This window comes from Lissotriton vulgaris, chromosome 1_1, assembly GCF_964263255.1.
Source record: "Lissotriton vulgaris chromosome 1_1, aLisVul1.2, whole genome shotgun sequence".
In the NCBI taxonomy this organism is placed as follows: Eukaryota; Metazoa; Chordata; class Amphibia; order Caudata; family Salamandridae; genus Lissotriton; species Lissotriton vulgaris.
Window position 1 is genome coordinate 908332186 of NC_141685.1, and position 19334 is coordinate 908351519.

Below are 19334 nucleotides of genomic sequence, written 5' to 3' on the forward strand. Positions count from 1 at the left end.
TTTTATTTGCTGCTACACTCAAATGATTTTGAGATCTGTCTAAAATTCATTGGTCCCAATTTGTCTAAGTTGTTTGTTTGTCAAAGCATGAGTAAGAATGTACCAGAGAAATTAAATGGCTGCAGTTTGCCTGTATACATCCAAAACTCACATTATCATTTTTGTAGTGGGGCGGGTATTTTAAAATAATAACTACAAGCACTAACGGTGAGTGCAGAATACTGTATTTGTCATTAAAAATCAGTAGGATTCTCTTAAAATGTGCATCATCAACACAATGTTGACAGATGTTTGTCCCATTAGGATATTTTTCTTTTTAAAATAAATACTTTAAGAAATAATTTTAAAAAGTAACAACGTTTAGAAGGTGTAAGAGGGCAGTGAAGAGAAGAGCAACATGGATGGATTAGATGAGGTTGAGTGTGGTTATTCCACATCTAATGAACAGTAAATCCATGGACACGCTGATTAAATAATATTATGCATGCTGGCTTAGATAAGTCTTCCTACAGCAAATGAGATAATACCAGAATCCATTGATGACATTTAGCGTTAGTTTTTTTGAGTTGTATGTTAACACTTTATGTATTATTTAGATTGGATGTAGGTTTACACCCCACCAACGTGCCCTTCGTTATAACCCCTTCCCAATCTGACATTTTCTCCTATGTTCCCTCCCTCCCTTCCACCTCCTTTTATTTATCTCAAGAAGTATGCACAGAGAAAGAACAACAGTTGACCTCGTGTATCCTTTCGCACCATTATCTTGTCTTTGCGGAGGATTTTTTTTTTCAATTTTTTGTTCTTAAAACAGCGCTTGGCCAATTTGCAATGAGGATTTTTGAATAGAGTATTTAATCAAAGAAGCAGCAGCATTCGCTGTACCAGCATAGACATGAATGCAATTGTTAACTGGCTCCAGACAGCGCTAGCAACTCCTCTGCTGGAATCCCATCTCCACTAGCATGTCTCGAAGGGAAGTAAAGGTGACACCGACACTATGAAGAGGGAGCCAATTACTTCTCCTCGCGGTCTGCGTGCTTCAGCGGGAGAGCGGATTCTCTCTAATGCCTCTCAGAGGCTGTACCTGCATTAGAAAAGGTTTAAATCCAGACTGAGAGGATGAGCAGAGCCAGAGAGCATTTGTTATTCTCAAGACCCTCTGGAGGATGCTGTCACCACCTTGCTATTGATGAAGCCGCAGTCGAAACGTGATCCGTATCCATGCTTCGCAACCAGAGCTTCACCCCCTATGAATCTTTCATGATTCAAATTAAGAATGAATCGTTTCATCACCATTTGTGTGTGTTGGGGGGTTTTTGTTTGCAATACCTTTGGGATGAGAGAAGTAGTCATTTGCCATTTTGGAACAAAGGCTAGGGACTTGAGCAAACACAAATTCAACTTCACGCCGGCTGTCCCATTCTTGATGAGAGGCATTATAGCCTTTCTTACTTTGTGTTGTTAAAGCAACAAAATGTATTCTTTTAATTAATCCTAAACAACTGTGGATCAACATAAACAATGTCAAAAGTGTACTCTGATTAGGTGGAGGTGCGATAGGCTGTCACCCCTATATTAAGCACTTTCTTAAATAAAACCCTTGCCGTTGACTGCAGACTCTTCCAGGGGAGGTAAAAGGTCACATGGCTAACACTTTTGTGGAACCCTTTGTTGGAAAACCTAAATGGCTGAGCTCAGTCTGCACTTTACAGAATCTCTAAGGGGTAAAGGACAGGGAATTGCCAAATACTGCTATATGCAAAAATATGCATAGAATACAATTTTTGAATGAGAAATGGCTCTTGTCAAAGACTTTGCGGAAGAGAAGAAATGTCAAATCTTTTGTTATGAACAGAGACAAAACTAGTACATTCTGAGAATATCCACTGATTGAAATCTAGAATGAGACAAAAAGATAATTGAAAAACATTACATTGAAATTCATGGAGTATTGTGGGAATGTATGTCTTTAAAGTGTGCCAGTACAGTGGGCCGGCACTTCCCCGCTACATCAACTCCTCTCAACCAAATCCCACCCAGATCCCTGCAGCCCCTTTTTTTTCAGAGAAATGAAAAGCCACCCGTAAATCGTATGGGGAAGCTTATGAAAAATGATCAAGATCAAATTGAGAGCAATCGCTTTACACATAATCATGTCTGAAAATTAAATTGCCTACGGGGATCACAATAATTGCAGCAGAACTATACAATCAGGCAGTGAAACATGTTTTATGTTTGCTATCAATTTGATAGAGATTAACAATTTGCAACAGAAAGAAAGCATCAGCAGTGGAATTGTTTCTCTTCTGCACACAAGCTTGAGCGGCGTGTGCACGACCATTCTCAAACGCAATACAAGGCAATGGGGCATAGCACTAAAGAAATGTAGTTTGCCATTATAGGATGTCATACAAGTCAATGGGGCATAGTGCCATTTGACTGAGCTTTGTCATTATCAAATACAATGCAGATCTGTAGGCCCATTTCCATGGGGGTGTATGTTACCGTAAATGATTGCAATACAAATCTATTGGGCAAATTATCCTTAAGGACTGTGATGTTCTACACAGGATATAGCTTGCATGATGGTGTCATATATATTAAAAGCGCTCTTTATGCCTTTTCCTTCATGCTTCGCTATACTGCATTTTCATAGCTTACAACAGATGCCTACACAAGGTAAACTCAGACCCCTTTTAGGATAGGATAGGAGAAATATTTATAAAGCACACTAAAACCAGACAGTGTCAAGGCGCTGGGTGAGACGGAAGAAAAACTAGCACCAGCCAGCTAAGAGGCAAAGAGCCAGGTCTTTAAAAGCTTCCTGAAGGTCTGGAGTGAATCTACCGGGGTGATAGAAGGGGGCAAAGAGTTCCAAAGTTTAGCGGCCGCCACGGAAAATGAGCAGCCACCCCATTTTGACCTACAAAATCTAGGAGAGACACGTTTTTTTCTGAGTGGAGGACCTCAAGGCTCGGCCAGGAGTGTACCAATGTAACAAGGTTTTGAGATGTTATGAGCCTATGCAATGCACAGCTTTGTACACTAAGCGCCACATGCATCAAGCTATTTAGGAATCGCAAACGGTGCGATTCGGTAAAATCGGCCGTTTGCGATTCCTAAATACCTTTTTACTATACATCAAGCATTTTTGGAAAAATCGCTATTTTTAGCGAATTCCAAAAATGCGATTGCTCTTAAGGAATCGCAAATTTGCGATTCCTTAAAAGCAATGCATGATTAATTTTAAAATTGCGAATTCGCAATTAGGGGGGGGGGCAAATTACCACGGGGGTGAACCTCGTGGTAATTTGCGAAAAAGGTTTAAAATGCTCAAATTAGCATTTTAAACAGTCATGTTACAGACACACATGTCCTTGGGACATGTGTGTGTGAAACATCCATTTTAAAATACATTTCAGGGGTGCAGGGGGGGGGTCCTTTGGACATCCCCTGCACCCATGGAATGCATTAACATTTTGCGAATTCCAATTTGCGAATTCGCAATTCCCATTGATTCCTATGGGCCTTTTGGCCCATAGGAATCAATGGGAATTGCGAAATCGCAAATTGGAATTCGCATAATATTTGCGATTCGGTAAAAATTGCGATTTTTACCGAATCGCAAATTTTATGCAATTTTATTCATGCATCCCGTTTTGCGATTCCTTATTTGCGATTCCCTAAAAATCGCAAATTAGGAATCGCAAAAACGGACTTTGATGCATTTGGCCCCAAGTTCAGAGCCTTGAAGGTGATACGCTTCCTAATCAGAAGCCAATGCAAGGCACAGATTCCTTCCCTGGCGGACAGGTGTTTAGGGATGTTGAGAATAAGTTAAATATTGGTGACTCTATATACATCAAGGTATGGTGAGCAGGCGGACGAGAAGAGCAAAGTTCTGTTATTTCAGATAGTTTGTAAAAACACAAACCTCTTTCTAAAATTCACAATTTATACAATTCACACACAGAAGGGGCCTTGGTAGGATGTCATTTTTCCAAGTTATTGTAAAGTGCTGCTCCTGAGAGAGGCTACTAGAAGGCTCGAGATGTGAATCAACACAGGGTATGAGATTGATCCTACTAGTCACAAAGGATGCCTCATATCCATGGGTCGAAGAGCCAAAATAGCTCCTCAACAAATTTGGCCAAAAAATAGGTTAATTTTTCCAGGTTATACACAAGTCTGATATAGGATTTATGTATATATGATATATTTATATGGATTTAATTAAATTATCAACTATCCACTAACGGGTATTATACAAACACAAAAAATACAGGCAAAATGGTATTTCTTTGAAATTGCTATTTCTTAGAGAGCAGCAAATTCTCTTTCTCCTAAAACATTTACCAATGTGCATCAATCATCACAAAACATTGCATCTTAAAAGAGGTTTGCTTTACACTGGTTAAAAGTAGGCTACTGTGAAATTTAAACTACAGTGACATCATTTCTTTAATATGGAGAATTTTGTGTAAAAATTGTTACGTGAAGTTTCCGAAATTACACCATTACGCCACATTGTGTGTAATTAAGAAGCCTCTCTCAGCAAAATTATAAAGTGGGAACAATGTGATCATCCAGAATAGGAGCAGATGTTGTTCAAGGCAACTGTGTTTGTCCCGCCAAATATTTTAGAGCAAAATGCAGCCATGTTAGGACCCTTTTTGTTCTAAAATTTAGTGCTAAATGACGGATTTATATTTTGTTTAATTACACGTTATCTCACTTTAAGTTACCTAAAACGTCGCCTAATTTTGAGAAAGCAAATTTCCTCCCAACGCCAAGGTAAACGAGGTATAAAAAAAGAAAAAAACCTGAAATTTGCGTGGAACTTTCAGAAAGGGCTTTTTCAGGACACTTTTCTCTAAAAATGTCTGCTCTGGATTTTATCATACCAATCTAGTTCTGAACTGGTGCATGAGAGCAAGAGTTTTTCTGCTCTTTCTGTTTATTCTTGTGTTCGAAAAGGCTCAGAACCCTAAAAATGAATCCGTGAAAAGGTTTTCAACATGTATGACATGCTTGAGGGTGGATCTATCATTGATTAAGGTCCCTAGCAGGGAGGACCAATGTGGGCTGCCTGAAGGGTAAGACATGGCAAAGGTGGTGGGTGAGAGAGAGAGGGAAAATCAGTTTCAAAGCGGAATAGAACTGGATCAGACTCAGAGGAGGCTCTTGATAGGTCAGAAGTTGCTTTTCCTGTAAGCAGGCCAGCACTCTCATTGGGGAGGGTTCATTGCAAGTTTAGTGAGAGTCAATACATTTCAACTCATAACAGCCTGCCTCTATCTTAGTTCTACTTATCTCGCTTGAGCTGCACTTCAGTAACTTCATCAATAGGGTTTGGGCCCGGGGATGAAAACTCAATGACCCATAGAGGGGCCAGGGTGGGGGGTTCCGGGAAACAATGATGAGTAGGACTAGAATTGTGCAAATCATCTTGGAAAAAAACACTTGGGGGTCCTTCACTCTAGACCATGGTACCTGGAAAAGTAGGTAATTTTCATATATCCTGTGGATAAACCAGTTCCCAATCACTAATGCCAGAGCCTTGTGAGTGGTGCACTCGCCATTGGGCTGTGCCAAATGGTCCTTTTGCCCACAATTATTTGCAAAAATTAACATGAAGACGTCAAACTGTGCGTTGTATTTGCGTGCATGTGACAATTCTCTCAAAAAGCCTCTAAGGACCAAGAGATGAGCTTGTGTGCTCATTAAAGTCATTGCAGCGTTTGTTCAGCTGAAAGGTGGTATGTTATTCACCCCTTTCTTCCACGCTTTAATGTATTCTTGTGAACACTGATGAAAATTGTCTGCCATTTAATATCATGCTTGAGGCTTTCATTTCTGTGACTCACATACAAAGTTAAAATTAGGGGTGTGCGTGAAAATTCATGCAGTGTGAAGGAAACATAAAATTACGGCATTTAGCACTATATTCTATCTCCAAAATCTATTCGCACATTTATTTTGGATGCTAGGCCGCATTATGTGTGGAAACATAATAAAACGAAACCACAAGTGCAAACGACTGCCGCTCGTGTTCTAGGTATTCATGTTGTACCCGTACTCCTGCAGTATCATTTTCCCACATACAGGGCGTAATGATGCTACGTGGCATGATTACATAAATGCTTAAATTCAACTGTACTGTCCAACTACCAAAATGACTCGTGTTAGGCCAGCATAATAGACATTTTACAAGGTCCTAATTAAAATGTTGCAACTCTTGATGCTAATGTCGTTTGTGATGGGCATTTCAAACCAATGTTTTATTTTGATCAAAAAACATTCCACAAGCTCATATTTTAGGTGGATTGAGGGTGTCCAGCATCTTGTGCAACTTTAGCTGATGGGCAGTGTGCAGTGAAATAGCTCAATAAGTTGAACACCCACTGTATAGATCTGTGCTTTGCATACAGTTCATATAATATCATCTAGGAAGGTTGACTTATCCCTTCTTCCTTCAAAGGTTGTTAAAATGAGTCCCACTGAAATGAGTGATAGTAACATCTATCATTTAAGTGTCAGGACCACAGTGTTTATTTCATGACCTACATACATTTTATTATTATATCGAACAGCTCAACAATACCCAGCAAAAATGTCTGCTAAAGAACAGTTTTTTTTTCTGAGAGGTTTTACTGATGTAACATGGCTTCGTTGTTTAGTCTCTACCAGAGTTTTTTTCAAGATTAAGGCCACAACATGCCCTGAAACTCTCTGGCTGCACCATTAGAAAACGCTGTAGCAGATTATGACCACAAGTTAGGACTACCAGTAAGGGTCCTGAAATAGAAAAAATCAACATTTTTGTAGTTGTGATACAATGGTGTTTCAAGGCTAGTGTCTACTTGTCTACCCATCCATAGACACAAAGGAAAAACAATATTACAAACTGCACAGCTACTACTTTATTCAATAAAGCCCTTCAATTCCCTCCAGCAGAGTTACCAGACTGTTTGCCCAGTACCCTTCACAAATGAAATCTACATTTATTCAGGGCTAAATCACTGACTTGTCTGGAGCACTTATTCTGACAATGCAGTTTAACCACATGGGGGCTGCTGACGAGCTCAGCCTGTCATGAGGCCCAGCGGAGCTGCCCTCATGACGAGCTGAGCTCGTCACGGCCATTGGAATGTTCGCACGCGGGGCTAATTTCCCCGCTGTGCTGAACGTTCTAAAAACGGGTGTGGCCATGACGAGCTGAGCTCGTCACCAGCACGGCGGCGCCGCGTGCAGCCCCATCCGATCCCGCACAGCGGGGGGGAAAGCATCCCGCAGCGAAGGGGTTAAAAAACCTCTGGATTCTGTATATTTTAAAGTGATATGGACCCCTTTGAAGAAGGATCCTTTGCTCGGTGTGGATGTCTGTGCAAAGATTAGCTTTTGTTTAATCACCCACTACACAGGGGCGGCTTCTCCATTAGGGCAGAGGAGCATCGCCTCACTGCTTTCTTGCAGTGCGAGAAGCAAAAACATAAAATGGTATTTTAAATACCATTTTATGCTTCTGCTTCTCAAGCTGCGAGAAAGCAGGAGGTAGGGTATGGCTGGTTGGAGGCGGGTGGGTGGATGGGTCCAGGAGGAGTGGCTTCCCCACTGTTGTGGGCCTTGACTGTTTGGTCGGCCCCAGTCATACACACTCTACATTTTCTCTATGTAGGCTGCATTCAGCATGCATAGAGAAAATGGCCTCCCTACAGGCGCCTGGTTGGGCACTGTCCGCACCAATCACAACGCTGCCATTGCAGCTTTGTGATTAGCTTTGGGGAAGGGAGGGAGGATGCCTGCTTCCTGACGCGGGTCCCGGCCAGGAGAGTAGGCAGCATGGGACCCAGTAAGGTAAGTTTTACATTTTTTCTTTTCCCCTGAGCGAACTCCATGCAAGCCTCTCCACCTGCGAGACATGCAAGTCGCGACTGCCAATACATTTGACACAATTATACTTTTCTCTCCTAGTCCTGTTTTCATTGAATCATGTTCTGTTGGATACTAGAAGCCCTCCATATCCTGAGCCATTTAACAAATGCAATTTAAATCTATAAGTGCAAACCTCGCCTTCAATTTTTCACACAATAAACTAGAACTGAGTGGCTAAGCATAAACTAATGTTAAGTCCATTTGAACTTGTCTACAGTTTAAAAATAGGGTACGCATAGCCTTAAGAGATTATTAAATCATTTGAGGATCTGCTCTTTGTGTCACTGAGGCCTACGATACCAGTATTTTTTGGTCTGGAGAGGCTTTCTAGTGTTGCCAAGGACTCACACTATCCTAGCAAAATATATTACAAAATGTCTCCTTTCGTTACTGTTTTACTGTCTGCTAACTATGACACTGCTTAATGGTCTTTAACAACCTTGATAGTCCTCTGTAAGGGACTCTGGAAATTAAATACAATAATACTAATATCCAGCAGTTTGATAGATCTCTACTTTGGAAGGGAAGAAGTAAATCTTTGAATGCCAACATCATAAACCTGTTTACCCTTTACCATAGAGAATACGAATTTCATCTCACAAGATCTGTGTAGTTGCTGATGTGGATTTTACCAAGTTTACCACTTCCTGAATCACTCAGCACTCACTGGAGTTAAGATTACAACGTTACTACACATGGAGAGCAGCTACCACATTGGAAAGTGAAATGTGTGTGTTTGTGTATGAGAGAGAGAAATGGATTATTAACCCACTACCAGCCGATTGCTAGGTGTCATTGATAGTACAACACAACATGTGATTAATTGTTCCCTGTCTTGGATAATGTGACACAGAAAGCACTCAATGAAGCTGGCAAGCCATATTCTTTGACATTAAGGCCCCGATTACGAATTTGACAGACGGGTACGCGACGGATATCCCGTCCGCGTTATTTAAAGTGCATTGCATCATAAGGAACAGGATATCCGTCACATTTGTGGCAGAGTACCAGTCAGCCAAACTCTGAATCAGGCCCTTAGCAGCTTCTTGAAGTAGATGGTAAGCTTTGAAAAACATCAATATTCATTATTTCAATGTTAAGGGTAGTTTCAGCATGAATGTCTTATGTACATACCTACCAGGGAAGCTTGGATATCTATTTTGATGAGAAATATACTTTATTTGAAGTTTTTCATTGATAGTATTGAAAAAATATTAAGCAGCGTGTACCTGCTTAATACACACTAGCACTACAGAAGATTACATTTTGCTCAGTAGTGTCACGATTAGGAAAACAATTATTTCGGACAGGAAACGATTTATGCTGCAATACATAGTTCGAATGGAGTGAGAGTCCCTTCAGGGCCGGACTGGGAGCCCAAACCGGCCCTGGCAAAGTACTCGGCCAGCCCTCCTCCCCCCGGGGGGTTGGGGTGCCGCTGAGCTCTTTGCCGGGCCGGTTTTCGGCCGATTTTGTCGGCCCTGTAACAAAAACGCCCCCCAGGGGCCCCAAACCAGCCCACCACCCGTGCGGCGCACCGGGGGATTGCCCGGGGCCCGATACGGCCAGTCCGGCCCTGACTCCCTTTCTTCCGCAGGCACAGGAATATCCCAAACTACCTCCTTTTGAGTTTTCTTTCTGCTTGGAACATATTCACCTCACCTGAACCGTTTGCTCATTGGATGCACTGTACTCCACAATGATGCTTGTGTTGGGTAGGCATATTCTGGTTGCCGGGACTTTGCATAAGGAAGCCACTGCTTGGTGTACAAGGGACAAATGTGAGATTAACACAGGGCTTCAGGACTTAAATAATATTGCTTTTGGCTAATCACAGAGCTGCCTTCAGAGAAGATTAAACAGAGAGACATATGTACTAGCACATGTAGTTTGAGAAAGATCTGAGCTATCTCTCTTTTTGACCATTGGACAGGAGCTGAAGGACAAAATGAACGAACTGCTGCCGCTGATCCCGGTCCTCGATCAATACAAATCAGATACAAAGATGATCGTTCAGCTGAAGGAGGAGGTGAGGAACCTCTCAGGTGTGCTGCTCGCGATCCAGGAGGAAATGGGGGCGTACGACTATGAGGAGCTGCAGCAGCGCGTCCTGCTCCTGGAGGCACGGCTGCATGCCTGCATGCAGAAACTGGGTAAGTCAAAGCAAACACAACTTTCATTTTTTTTGTTTTTGTTTTTTACGAGCTTTACTGTGTCCAATCAAAGAGAAGGAAACCTCAGAACTGAGAGTTTTCAGCCGTGGCCCATGCAGGTAAGAGCGGTGGGGCCGGTTGGGGGGCATTTTGCCAGATGTCGACCAGGGAAAATGATTTATTTATTTAATTTACCCTCGTCACCGTCCAACGAAATTCCGCCCACCCGCACGGCCCCAACGCCCCACTGCTGTTACCTGCACGGAATGCAGCTGGAGTTTTTTAGTTATTATTTTGTTATTTTTAATATTTATATTTTGATAGTAACATACTATACTGTTGCAGCCTTCTAGGCATTTTTTGAGTTGTATGTCAATATATTGGGTTCAGAAATATTGTCAGGCACCAACATCATGACAAAAATATTATTGTTCACAAATATGTTGTCCCATTGAGTATACATTTTCTATTATTAATGCAGTTGAGTCATATTTTGGCAGATAGCATTTAGGGTACAATAAATAAGTCAGATGATATTCTGCTACCAAAGCATTTGCTTCCAGATTTTAAAAATGTACCACAAACTACAGAACAAAAGTGACTGTGGTTTGCGGTACTTTTGTTTATCACACTATTTTCAGCTTAAAATGTGAACACACATCAAAAATTTACGCAAGGAATCAGTTCGCACTAAAATATACTGATAGATAGCAGATACGCATTTTGTGTAATTGTATGCAATTTCTCATAATTGTGACAGAATTTCATATAATTAGCAAAAGCAATTGTGCAAATTTCACCGCCCCCCTATAGTTCTCCCTGTGCATGGAGGTCAATGTTGTTTTTTACTGCCTTAATGCACCAAGCCCTGCTTGTGAGACAACTTTAGGGAGAGATCTACACTAGGTGGACTGTTGTAATTAGGGCAGACCTCTTGATGCACTGAAGGTGAAGGCCCTGAGGCAGGCACTGCTGCTGACAATGATTGTCAAGTGATGCACACCCCGTATTGCAAAATGGTGCTGAAGCGTTTAGTGCGGGGGGGGGGGCTCCATTGATTTTGTTGGTGCTGCCATCCCACCAATCTCTGAGGGAACCATAAGACACAACAGTCACACCCAGTCTTGATAACTGCCGCCAAACTAGAAGCCTTTTGGGTGGAGCCCCTCGGGGCCGGCACCCTGAACAGTGAGAATAAGTGAGATTAAAATAAATCAGCAAATCTCCACTCTGTGTTTAGAAACCATGACTTGGATATGGTGAAGCTAAATTTCAATCATAAAACGTGTTGGACCCCACTTTTAGAGGTATTGATATGGGATTCAGCTTGTTGGCTACTGCAGATACTTTGAGTTGTGGTTTGTAGCTAGATAATGTTTAGCAATTTATACGGGGAGATGCACAGGGTCGGACCGGCCTATAGTATATCAGGCAGTGAGCAATGGACTCTCTTACTGGCCAGTGTGTGGGCCTGTTTAATGGTCTGCTGGGACAGCTTTAATTGTCGATTTCTCTGATATTAAAACCAACATTGCCTGCAGCAAGGTCAAATCCATGCATTCCTCTATACCTTACAAAACACTTATGCAACATGTCTTGACAAGTTACAAACTGCCCGATTTGCAAACATGAGCCCCTTCTTTAGCTATGTAACACAATAATGTTGACTTTTTTTAGTTTGATGCCTGGGCCTATTTTCTGGCCCAGTCTGATCTTAGAGATGCATAGGAATGAGGTGCTGCAGTCTGCAGCTATTTCCAATAAAGAAGGTTTGTATAACAAGTTTCATGCAGAAACTGAGCAAAAGATGTCCCCTGCCCAAATATCCACTGCTATCTTTTCCAATGTGACTGGTTGAATACATCCTATCTCACCGTCTTTCTTCTTTTTAATCGATCGGCTTGGTCCTGTCCCTGTTGCAATGTCATAAATGTGTGTTCAGAAATTCAATGCAAAGTTGCATAAAACTCAGGCGGGCCTTACTGTGGATCCATTCAGAGACATGTCAGTCTCATCCATGTGGTTAGATAAATTGGAAATGTCTGCAAATCAAATTATCTGATTTTCAAAGTGTGCAGTGAATCCCAGCCTGGTACTATTATATTGCATGGAAAGAAGAAAGGGGGGAGCCAACCAATGACAATAGAAACAGTGTTGCAAAGGAAAGACAGGATGGCTGCTGGGGGGAACTTCTCCTATCTTTTACATGTACTAAATAAGTCTGTCGAATTTCTTTCAGTAGAACATTTCTAGTTTTCTGAAGAAGGGCTTTTTAAAGACGAGTAAAAGTAAAACTGTGGAGGATCACAGACGCTTTACAGAAGGGTGTCCAACGCTGGTGAACAAGATCAGAACCATGCCAGATTATCAGGTTGGCCATGGAAATGATTCCCACTTTAATATACTGAGCCGATTTATATTGCTAAACTTAGGCCTGAAGTCTAAGTTAGGACCTGAAGTCTAAACTAAGACTTCAAGTCTAAACTTAGGCTTCACGTCTACGTTTGCCTTTGTGAATCAGGCCCTGTGACTTCAGATCTTAGTTTCTCTTTGTGAATCAGGCCCTGCAACTTCAGGTCTGAAGTTAGACCTCATGTTTAAGTTTACCTTTGTGAATCGGGCCCTTAGACTTCAGGTCTAATCTCAGACTTCAGGTCTAAGCATACCTTTGTGAATCAGGCACACAGTATATCAATTTACACCATGCATTTATGTTCTGTAACTTATCGATCCAATCGGTACAGGCGTATATTAGACGTCCTTGCCTTTGGCCACATATTGCTCAACTCATCCTTGTATGCTAGTATATGGAAAATACCACCCTGCCAATGTTGGAGCTTGGTTTAAAGGGATATGTTGCAGGACAAGAGAAATTTTCAATATACTTGTAAATTCTTGCCAAAATCTAGTGTTTACTATTTCAAAACTTTCTGAAATCTTCAGACGATTTCTCATAAATAAAACGGGTTGTACTGTTGTGCTTGATCAGAAAATAACACACAAACAGTACAATCACAGAAAGCAAGTATGGAAAGGGGCGACCATTCGGTCCCCCCGAACGTATGGCGGAGTACCACGATCCCCCCGGGAAGCCATCTTGGGCGGGAGGCGAGTCTCGGCTGGTATGCCCGAAGCGGCGTAGCCGGGGCGCGCTTTTTCCCGCCCTGGAGTGGGCTGGCCTAGACACTGACGCGGCCGGCCACGCCCTTTGGGGCAGGCAGGGGCGGGTTTACGCCCACCCTGAAGACGGATAAAAGGAGCAACAAGCCAAGTAAGCATCCTCTTGTTCCTGTGCTCTGAAGCTGCACCTCCTCGCTGCACGTGAGCTCGAGACGGAACGAAGAGCCAATTTTGAACGTGGTAATCTTTCTTTTTGTCTTACAGATACTCTGTCTGAGAATGCCTAAGAAAGTTGGAAAGCGAGTTACTACCGACCAGATGCTCCGTATGCTCATGAAGGAGGTAACCGATCTAAAGAAGCAGATGGCGGCTAGAGACGGGGAAGGGGGACCGAAACGACCATTGGCAGGAGCCGCTCCAGGAGGGAAGGGCAAGAGGCCCAGACGGGGGGCAGCGGGGGGAGACATCCCGGTTCCCGATACCCCACTCGAAGGGCCAACTCCGGTGCCGACAGAGGGGAATCCGATTCCCGTGGTGGTCACCCCCGTGTCCGGGGAGGATATGCCGCCCGAGTTGGCAGCACAATTGGCAGCGTGGTTTGGGAAAAATGGCGAGGGCGCCACGGCTGACGACGCATGGGTATTGATGAAGCAACTGCGTGAAAATAGGGAGGCGGTGAAGGCACCATCGCCAGTTATCACGCCGTCTCCGGCGGGTGAAAAATCGACAGGAGCAGGTCCAGCGGCAGACGCAGCTTCCGGTTCAGGTAAGCGGCCATTGCCGATTGCGAGGGATGAGTCTGCACCCTCACGAAGGGAAAAATTGGGTCAGCATGTACCTCTGGCTATTAAGGAAAAGATGTGGGCAGATGAGTATGTAAACATTTTCTCGTTGCTTACAGATCATTATGAGATGGAGCATGTTAAGAGCCAAAAGGAGCTCATGCATCCGAGTGTTTGGCGCGCAAAGATGGCCGCCTTTAAGGTTGACGAAAACATTGGCAATTGGGGCAGGGCATGGGGAATTTTTACCGCCATCATGGGTGAACGTAGGCCCGAGTTGCTGTCCGAATTGCCTATTTATCAGTCACGGATCATGGAATATTCTGTATCGTATGGGGGCAATCAGTGGTTCTGTTACGATAATATTTTTAGAAAAGCGAAAGAACACGACAAGAACTTGACTTGGGATTGTTACGATTCTGTTTCGTGGTCGAAAATGGAGAGTACTGGTATGTTGAAGTTACCATTGGTAGGGAGTAGCGGGGGTGAATCCTCCCGCCAATATGCTGGGACACCCTTTCGATCGAGTACAGGTAATGACTACCACTCGAAGCCAAACGGCAACGCAGGTAAAAGGGGGATTTGTTGGAACTTTAACAGGGGTAAATGTACGAGGCCCCAGGGGTCATGCAAGTTTAGACATGAATGTGGAGGGTGTGGGCAGCCATCCCATCCTGAGTCCATGTGCAGAGCCAAAACGGGTGATAACGGTGGTAGGGGAGGCGCCAAACAGGTCTGAAATAGTCCGAGGGGCGCCTTTACCTACTCCGATTGATACCATGGCAATGATTCCTTGGCTCAGCGAGTACCCGGATCATGTTTCCGCTGGGGTGTTGCGGAACGGGTTTTCATATGGTTTCCGCATCCCAGTGGGGGATTTTCAGGGTGTAGCAAAATGTAAAAACCAACTGTCGGTCTTGCAACATACGACCGTGGTACAGGAGAAGATTGGGAAGGAGGTTACTCGAGGTCGAGTCGCCGGTCCATTTGATGAGCCACCATGTGCTAACTTTGTTCGTTCCCCTTTGGGGGTGGTCCCTAAGAAGGACCCGGGTGAGTTCCGACTGATACATAATTTATCAGCCCCACGTGGTCTTTCCGTGAATGATGCGATAGACCCGGAAGTGTGTTCGGTGCGGTACGCATCTTTCGATGAGGCCGTCGCCATGTTGAATCGCCTAGGGCCCGGTGCGCTGATGGCAAAATCAGATATTGAGTCAGCGTTCCGGTTGCTCCCGGTACACCCAGACGATCAGCGTCTCCTTGGTTTCATGTTTCAGGGTCACTATTACATGGATAGATGTATGCCGATGGGATGCTCTATATCTTGTGCCTATTTTGAAAAGTTCAGTTGTTTTCTGCAATGGGTCTTCACAAAGAGGACGGGTTTTCAACATGTCATGCATTATCTCGATGACTTTTTGTTTCTGGGGGCGGCCGGGGATCCAGAATGTGGACAGGCTTTGAATGAATTTTGTGTCTTAATGAAGCATTTTGGTGTGCCACTGGCACCAGGTAAGACTGTGGGTCCCTCGACTTGCCTCGAGTTCCTGGGGATCGAGCTCGATTCAGAGGAAGGTTGTTTTCGATTACCAAGAGAAAAGGTGTTAAGATTCAGGGCTTCCCTGGAAAAGTGTATTAGTGAGTCTAAAGTCAGACTGCATCAATTACAACAATTGGTGGGCCAGCTGAATTTTGCCCTGAGAGTAATGCCGATGGCCCGCCCCTTTTCCCGCTCGATCGCTCAGGCCATGGTCGGCCTGAAGGAGGGTCATCATCGCACGAGACTATCGGCAGAGGTTCGCCAGGACATGCACATTTGGTTGGCATTTCTGGCGGAGTTCAATGGTCGAATTGTCTGGAATAAACCGGCGGTGTCCTCCGAAGAGCTGGGGCTGTGGACAGATTCGGCTGGGAGCATTGGTTTTGGTGCCATATTCGGCACACAATGGTCGGCTCAAAAATGGCCGTTATGGTGGCATGAGTGTGGGCTGACAAGTAACATTGCCTTTCTTGAACTTTTTCCCATTCTGGTGGCCCTGAAAACTTGGCCTGAGGGATTCAGAGATCACTCTGTGGTGTTTTGGTCTGATAACATGACCGTGGTTGAGTGTATCAATAGCCAGGCAGCACGATGCAAATGGATTCTGAGATTGCTCAAAGAAATTGTGTTATTGTGTATGCAATTGAACGTGCTATTTAGGGCAAGACATGTGCCGGGGGTAATGAATCAAGCGGCTGATGCGCTTTCTCGTTTTCGTATGCAGGCCTTCTGGGGTTTTCTGCCCACAGCGGACCCGGTGGCGGCACCCTTTCCCGAAGCTCTCTGGTCTCTCGGTGCCCCGAAGTACAGAACCTCGTGGGAGAGAGTTTAGCACCCAGGACGAGGAAGGCATATGAAGGGGAGTTCCGATCCTATTGGGCCTTTTTGGGGACTGCTAGGGGAGAGCTTTGGGGTCAGGAAGAGCTAGTGGTAAAATTTCTGCTGTCCTTACATCAGGCAGGCAAATCAGTGGCTACGGCCCAGAGGCATCGGGCCGCCATCTCCTTTATGGCAAGGGCTCATAGGATCCAAGACCCGACTGCGTCTTTCGTGGTGCAAAAAGCGCTACGTGGGTGGCAACGCCTTGAGGGTCGCAGAGTAGATGAAAGGCGCCCGATAGGTTTGGATAGGTTGGCTCTGTTGTTATCGGTACTTCCTGCAACGTGTTCATCCCAGTATGAATCAGTGTTATTCCGAGCCGCTTTTGTGCTAGCATTCCATGGGGCTATGCGGGTAAGCGAACTAGTGGCAAAGAACAAGCAGGATGCCATGGGGGGACTGTGCCGAGAGCACGTTCAGATCAGGGGGAGACAATGACTGTCTCGTTTGTCAGGTCCAAGACCGATCAAGGTGCGATCGGGGACAGCATAATCATACAAAGAATTCCCGGGTCTTCCATGTGCCCTGTGGTGTGCGTGGAGGAATATTTAACGCATAGGGTGGCATCATGGGGGGGGACCTTGTTGAGACACGCTGACGCCACCCCACTGACGAGGTTTCAGTTTCAGCGGGTGCTTGCGATGTCAATTTCGGCCGCGGGCCTGAACCCCGGCGAGTTTGGGACCCATTCCTTTCGGATAGGGGCTGCTACAGAGGCTACAGCCAGGGGTCTGAATGTTGAACAAGTAAAACGTGTGGGGCGTTGGTCCTCAAACTGTTATAAGAGATATGTGCGGTTGCACATGTTGTGAAGCTGTAATGATGTACTCACGCTTCTTGTTTTTGTTTGGTTTTCAGTTGCGCAAGCCTACGAGGCGGGGCGGACTGTGCGGTCGACCCGACACCGGGGGGCCAGCGGTCAGACATCACCGGCTGTGAAAAAGGAGGTGTGGGTCGTGGGCCACTCATACGTGAGGCGTGCCGCGGACGTATTCAAAGCAGGTGACATGATTCACGTGGCTGGGGAATACGGGTACAGTGTGTCCTTCTACGGAAAGGGCGGGCTCTGTATTGACCAGTTTCAATCATTTTTCGAGGGTTTGTTAGGGCGGACGAGGTCACCGCCGTCTGTAGTCATAGTACATCTTGGGGGCAACGATTTGGTGACCACTGGTAGACGACTTCTTCTTGAGGGGATGCTTTCCACTGTAAGTTGGTTAGCGAGAAGAGTTCCAGGGTGCACAATTGCATGGTCCCATATGATTCCACGGAAAGTGTGGCGGGGGGCTATTTCGGTTTCTGCTCTGAATCATTCAGTAAGAAAAATTAATAATAAAATGAGTAGATTGTTCCGTTCAAGTACACTGCATTCTATTTCGCATGGTTGTATTAAAGGGGATAGTATGTATTTGGGGGATGGTGTTCATTTGTCCCGGATGGGGAACGAGTTACTCATAGGAGACCTGATAGCTTGGCTAAGGACTTTGTGACATGACTTTTAGGCAGGAGTGTTGTGGGGGGTCCGGATAGCCGGTCAACTATCCGGCCTGTGGCGGTAAGGTCATGATCGGTGAGCAGTAATTGGAAGATCCCTAGGGGTGGGCGTCACCCATTACGGATGGGAGCGCTCGAGGGAGGTGGCCATTGGCCCCTCAACGGGGAGGCGGTCCCTTCTAAGGATGGGCCGCCGAAAGGAAAGGAAAGGCGGTCAAGGCCCCTTCCTGGATAGGAGGGGCTACAGCCCCCTCCTGGGGAATTTCCCGGGGCCGGGACATCTGCGACGGCAGATATGGTAAGTTGTGTGGGGTTTGGGAGGGGTTCTACGCTACCTTCTAGATACCTCACACGAGTCCTCGGACGACCTTTAAATGGCGTCGAGTTTATTGGGGCCCCCGTCAAGTCAAGGGAAATTGGTAAATGCACTTGAGGTACACCTCTGTGCGGTCGCCCCTCACAAGTGAGGGTGATATGTCTGGTTTAGGGATCTTGACACCGTTACGACCTTGCCGTTGGCCCTTAAACGTTAGGATGTACAATTTCAAGTTAAACGTTTTGTAGGATGTTAGTTCGGCTAGGAGAACCTTTGTATTAGAGAATATGTTAAGGTTAGCCAAACATCGCAATGTGGAAATGAAATTGTACATTAATATGAAACTGTTATTTTAATGTTTTAATTTTGTTTCATATTTTAATAAATACGGCCGGGAGGGTCACTCCCTCCCGTCTTCCAAAAGTTCAGAACCGTTTCCGGTTTCCCATTCTTGGGGAGTGTGTTGAGAGGGGGTGGCGGGTATCTCAGCCATATGGAAAGGGGCGACCATTCGGTCCCCCCGAACGTATGGCGGAGTACCACGATCCCCCCGGGAAGCCATCTTGGGCGGGAGGCGAGTCTCGGCTGGTATGCCTGAAGCGGCGTAGCCGGGGCGCGCTTTTTCCCGCCCTGGAGTGGGCTGGCCTAGACACTGACGCGGCCGGCCACGCCCTTTGGGGCAGGCAGGGGCGGGTTTACGCCCGCCCTGAAGACGGATAAAAGGAGCAACAAGCCAAGTAAGCATCCTCTTGTTCCTGTGCTCTGAAGCTGCACCTCCGTGCTGCACGTGAGCTCGAGACGGAACGAAGAGCCAATTTTGACCCACCCACCAGCCCCTGAGGACAGCATGTGGTTTTTGAATAAAGTTTGATGTGTTAACACTAATTTTTGCAGGTTGTGATAACTATCGTGATAACTTTGAATATGCAATAAAGAATGGTCAAATTGTAATATGTTTTGCAAATAAAGTAATTATGCACTAGTGTTGATCAGTAATCATGCCTTTTAATAAATGGTAATTGTTACTGTCTCTTAGTAATTTAGTCATTTAGTAATTTAGTTAGAATTGTCGTATTTATTTTGGTCGGGCGGTAAGGTCATGATCGGTG

General features: G+C 44.9%; 1 protein-coding gene across 2 annotated transcripts in view; it reads left to right on the plus strand.

Moving 5' to 3' along the window:
- Positions 1 to 19334, plus strand: part of OLFM2 (olfactomedin 2) — a 1082596-nt gene that overhangs the window by 929976 nt on the left and 133286 nt on the right. For both annotated transcript variants that reach the window (XM_086959048.1, XM_086959044.1), the window contains exon 4: positions 9872 to 10091. In XM_086959048.1, coding sequence (XP_086815174.1) covers positions 9872 to 10091 — 220 coding nt within the window. The remainder of the gene's footprint in view (positions 1 to 9871; positions 10092 to 19334) is intronic.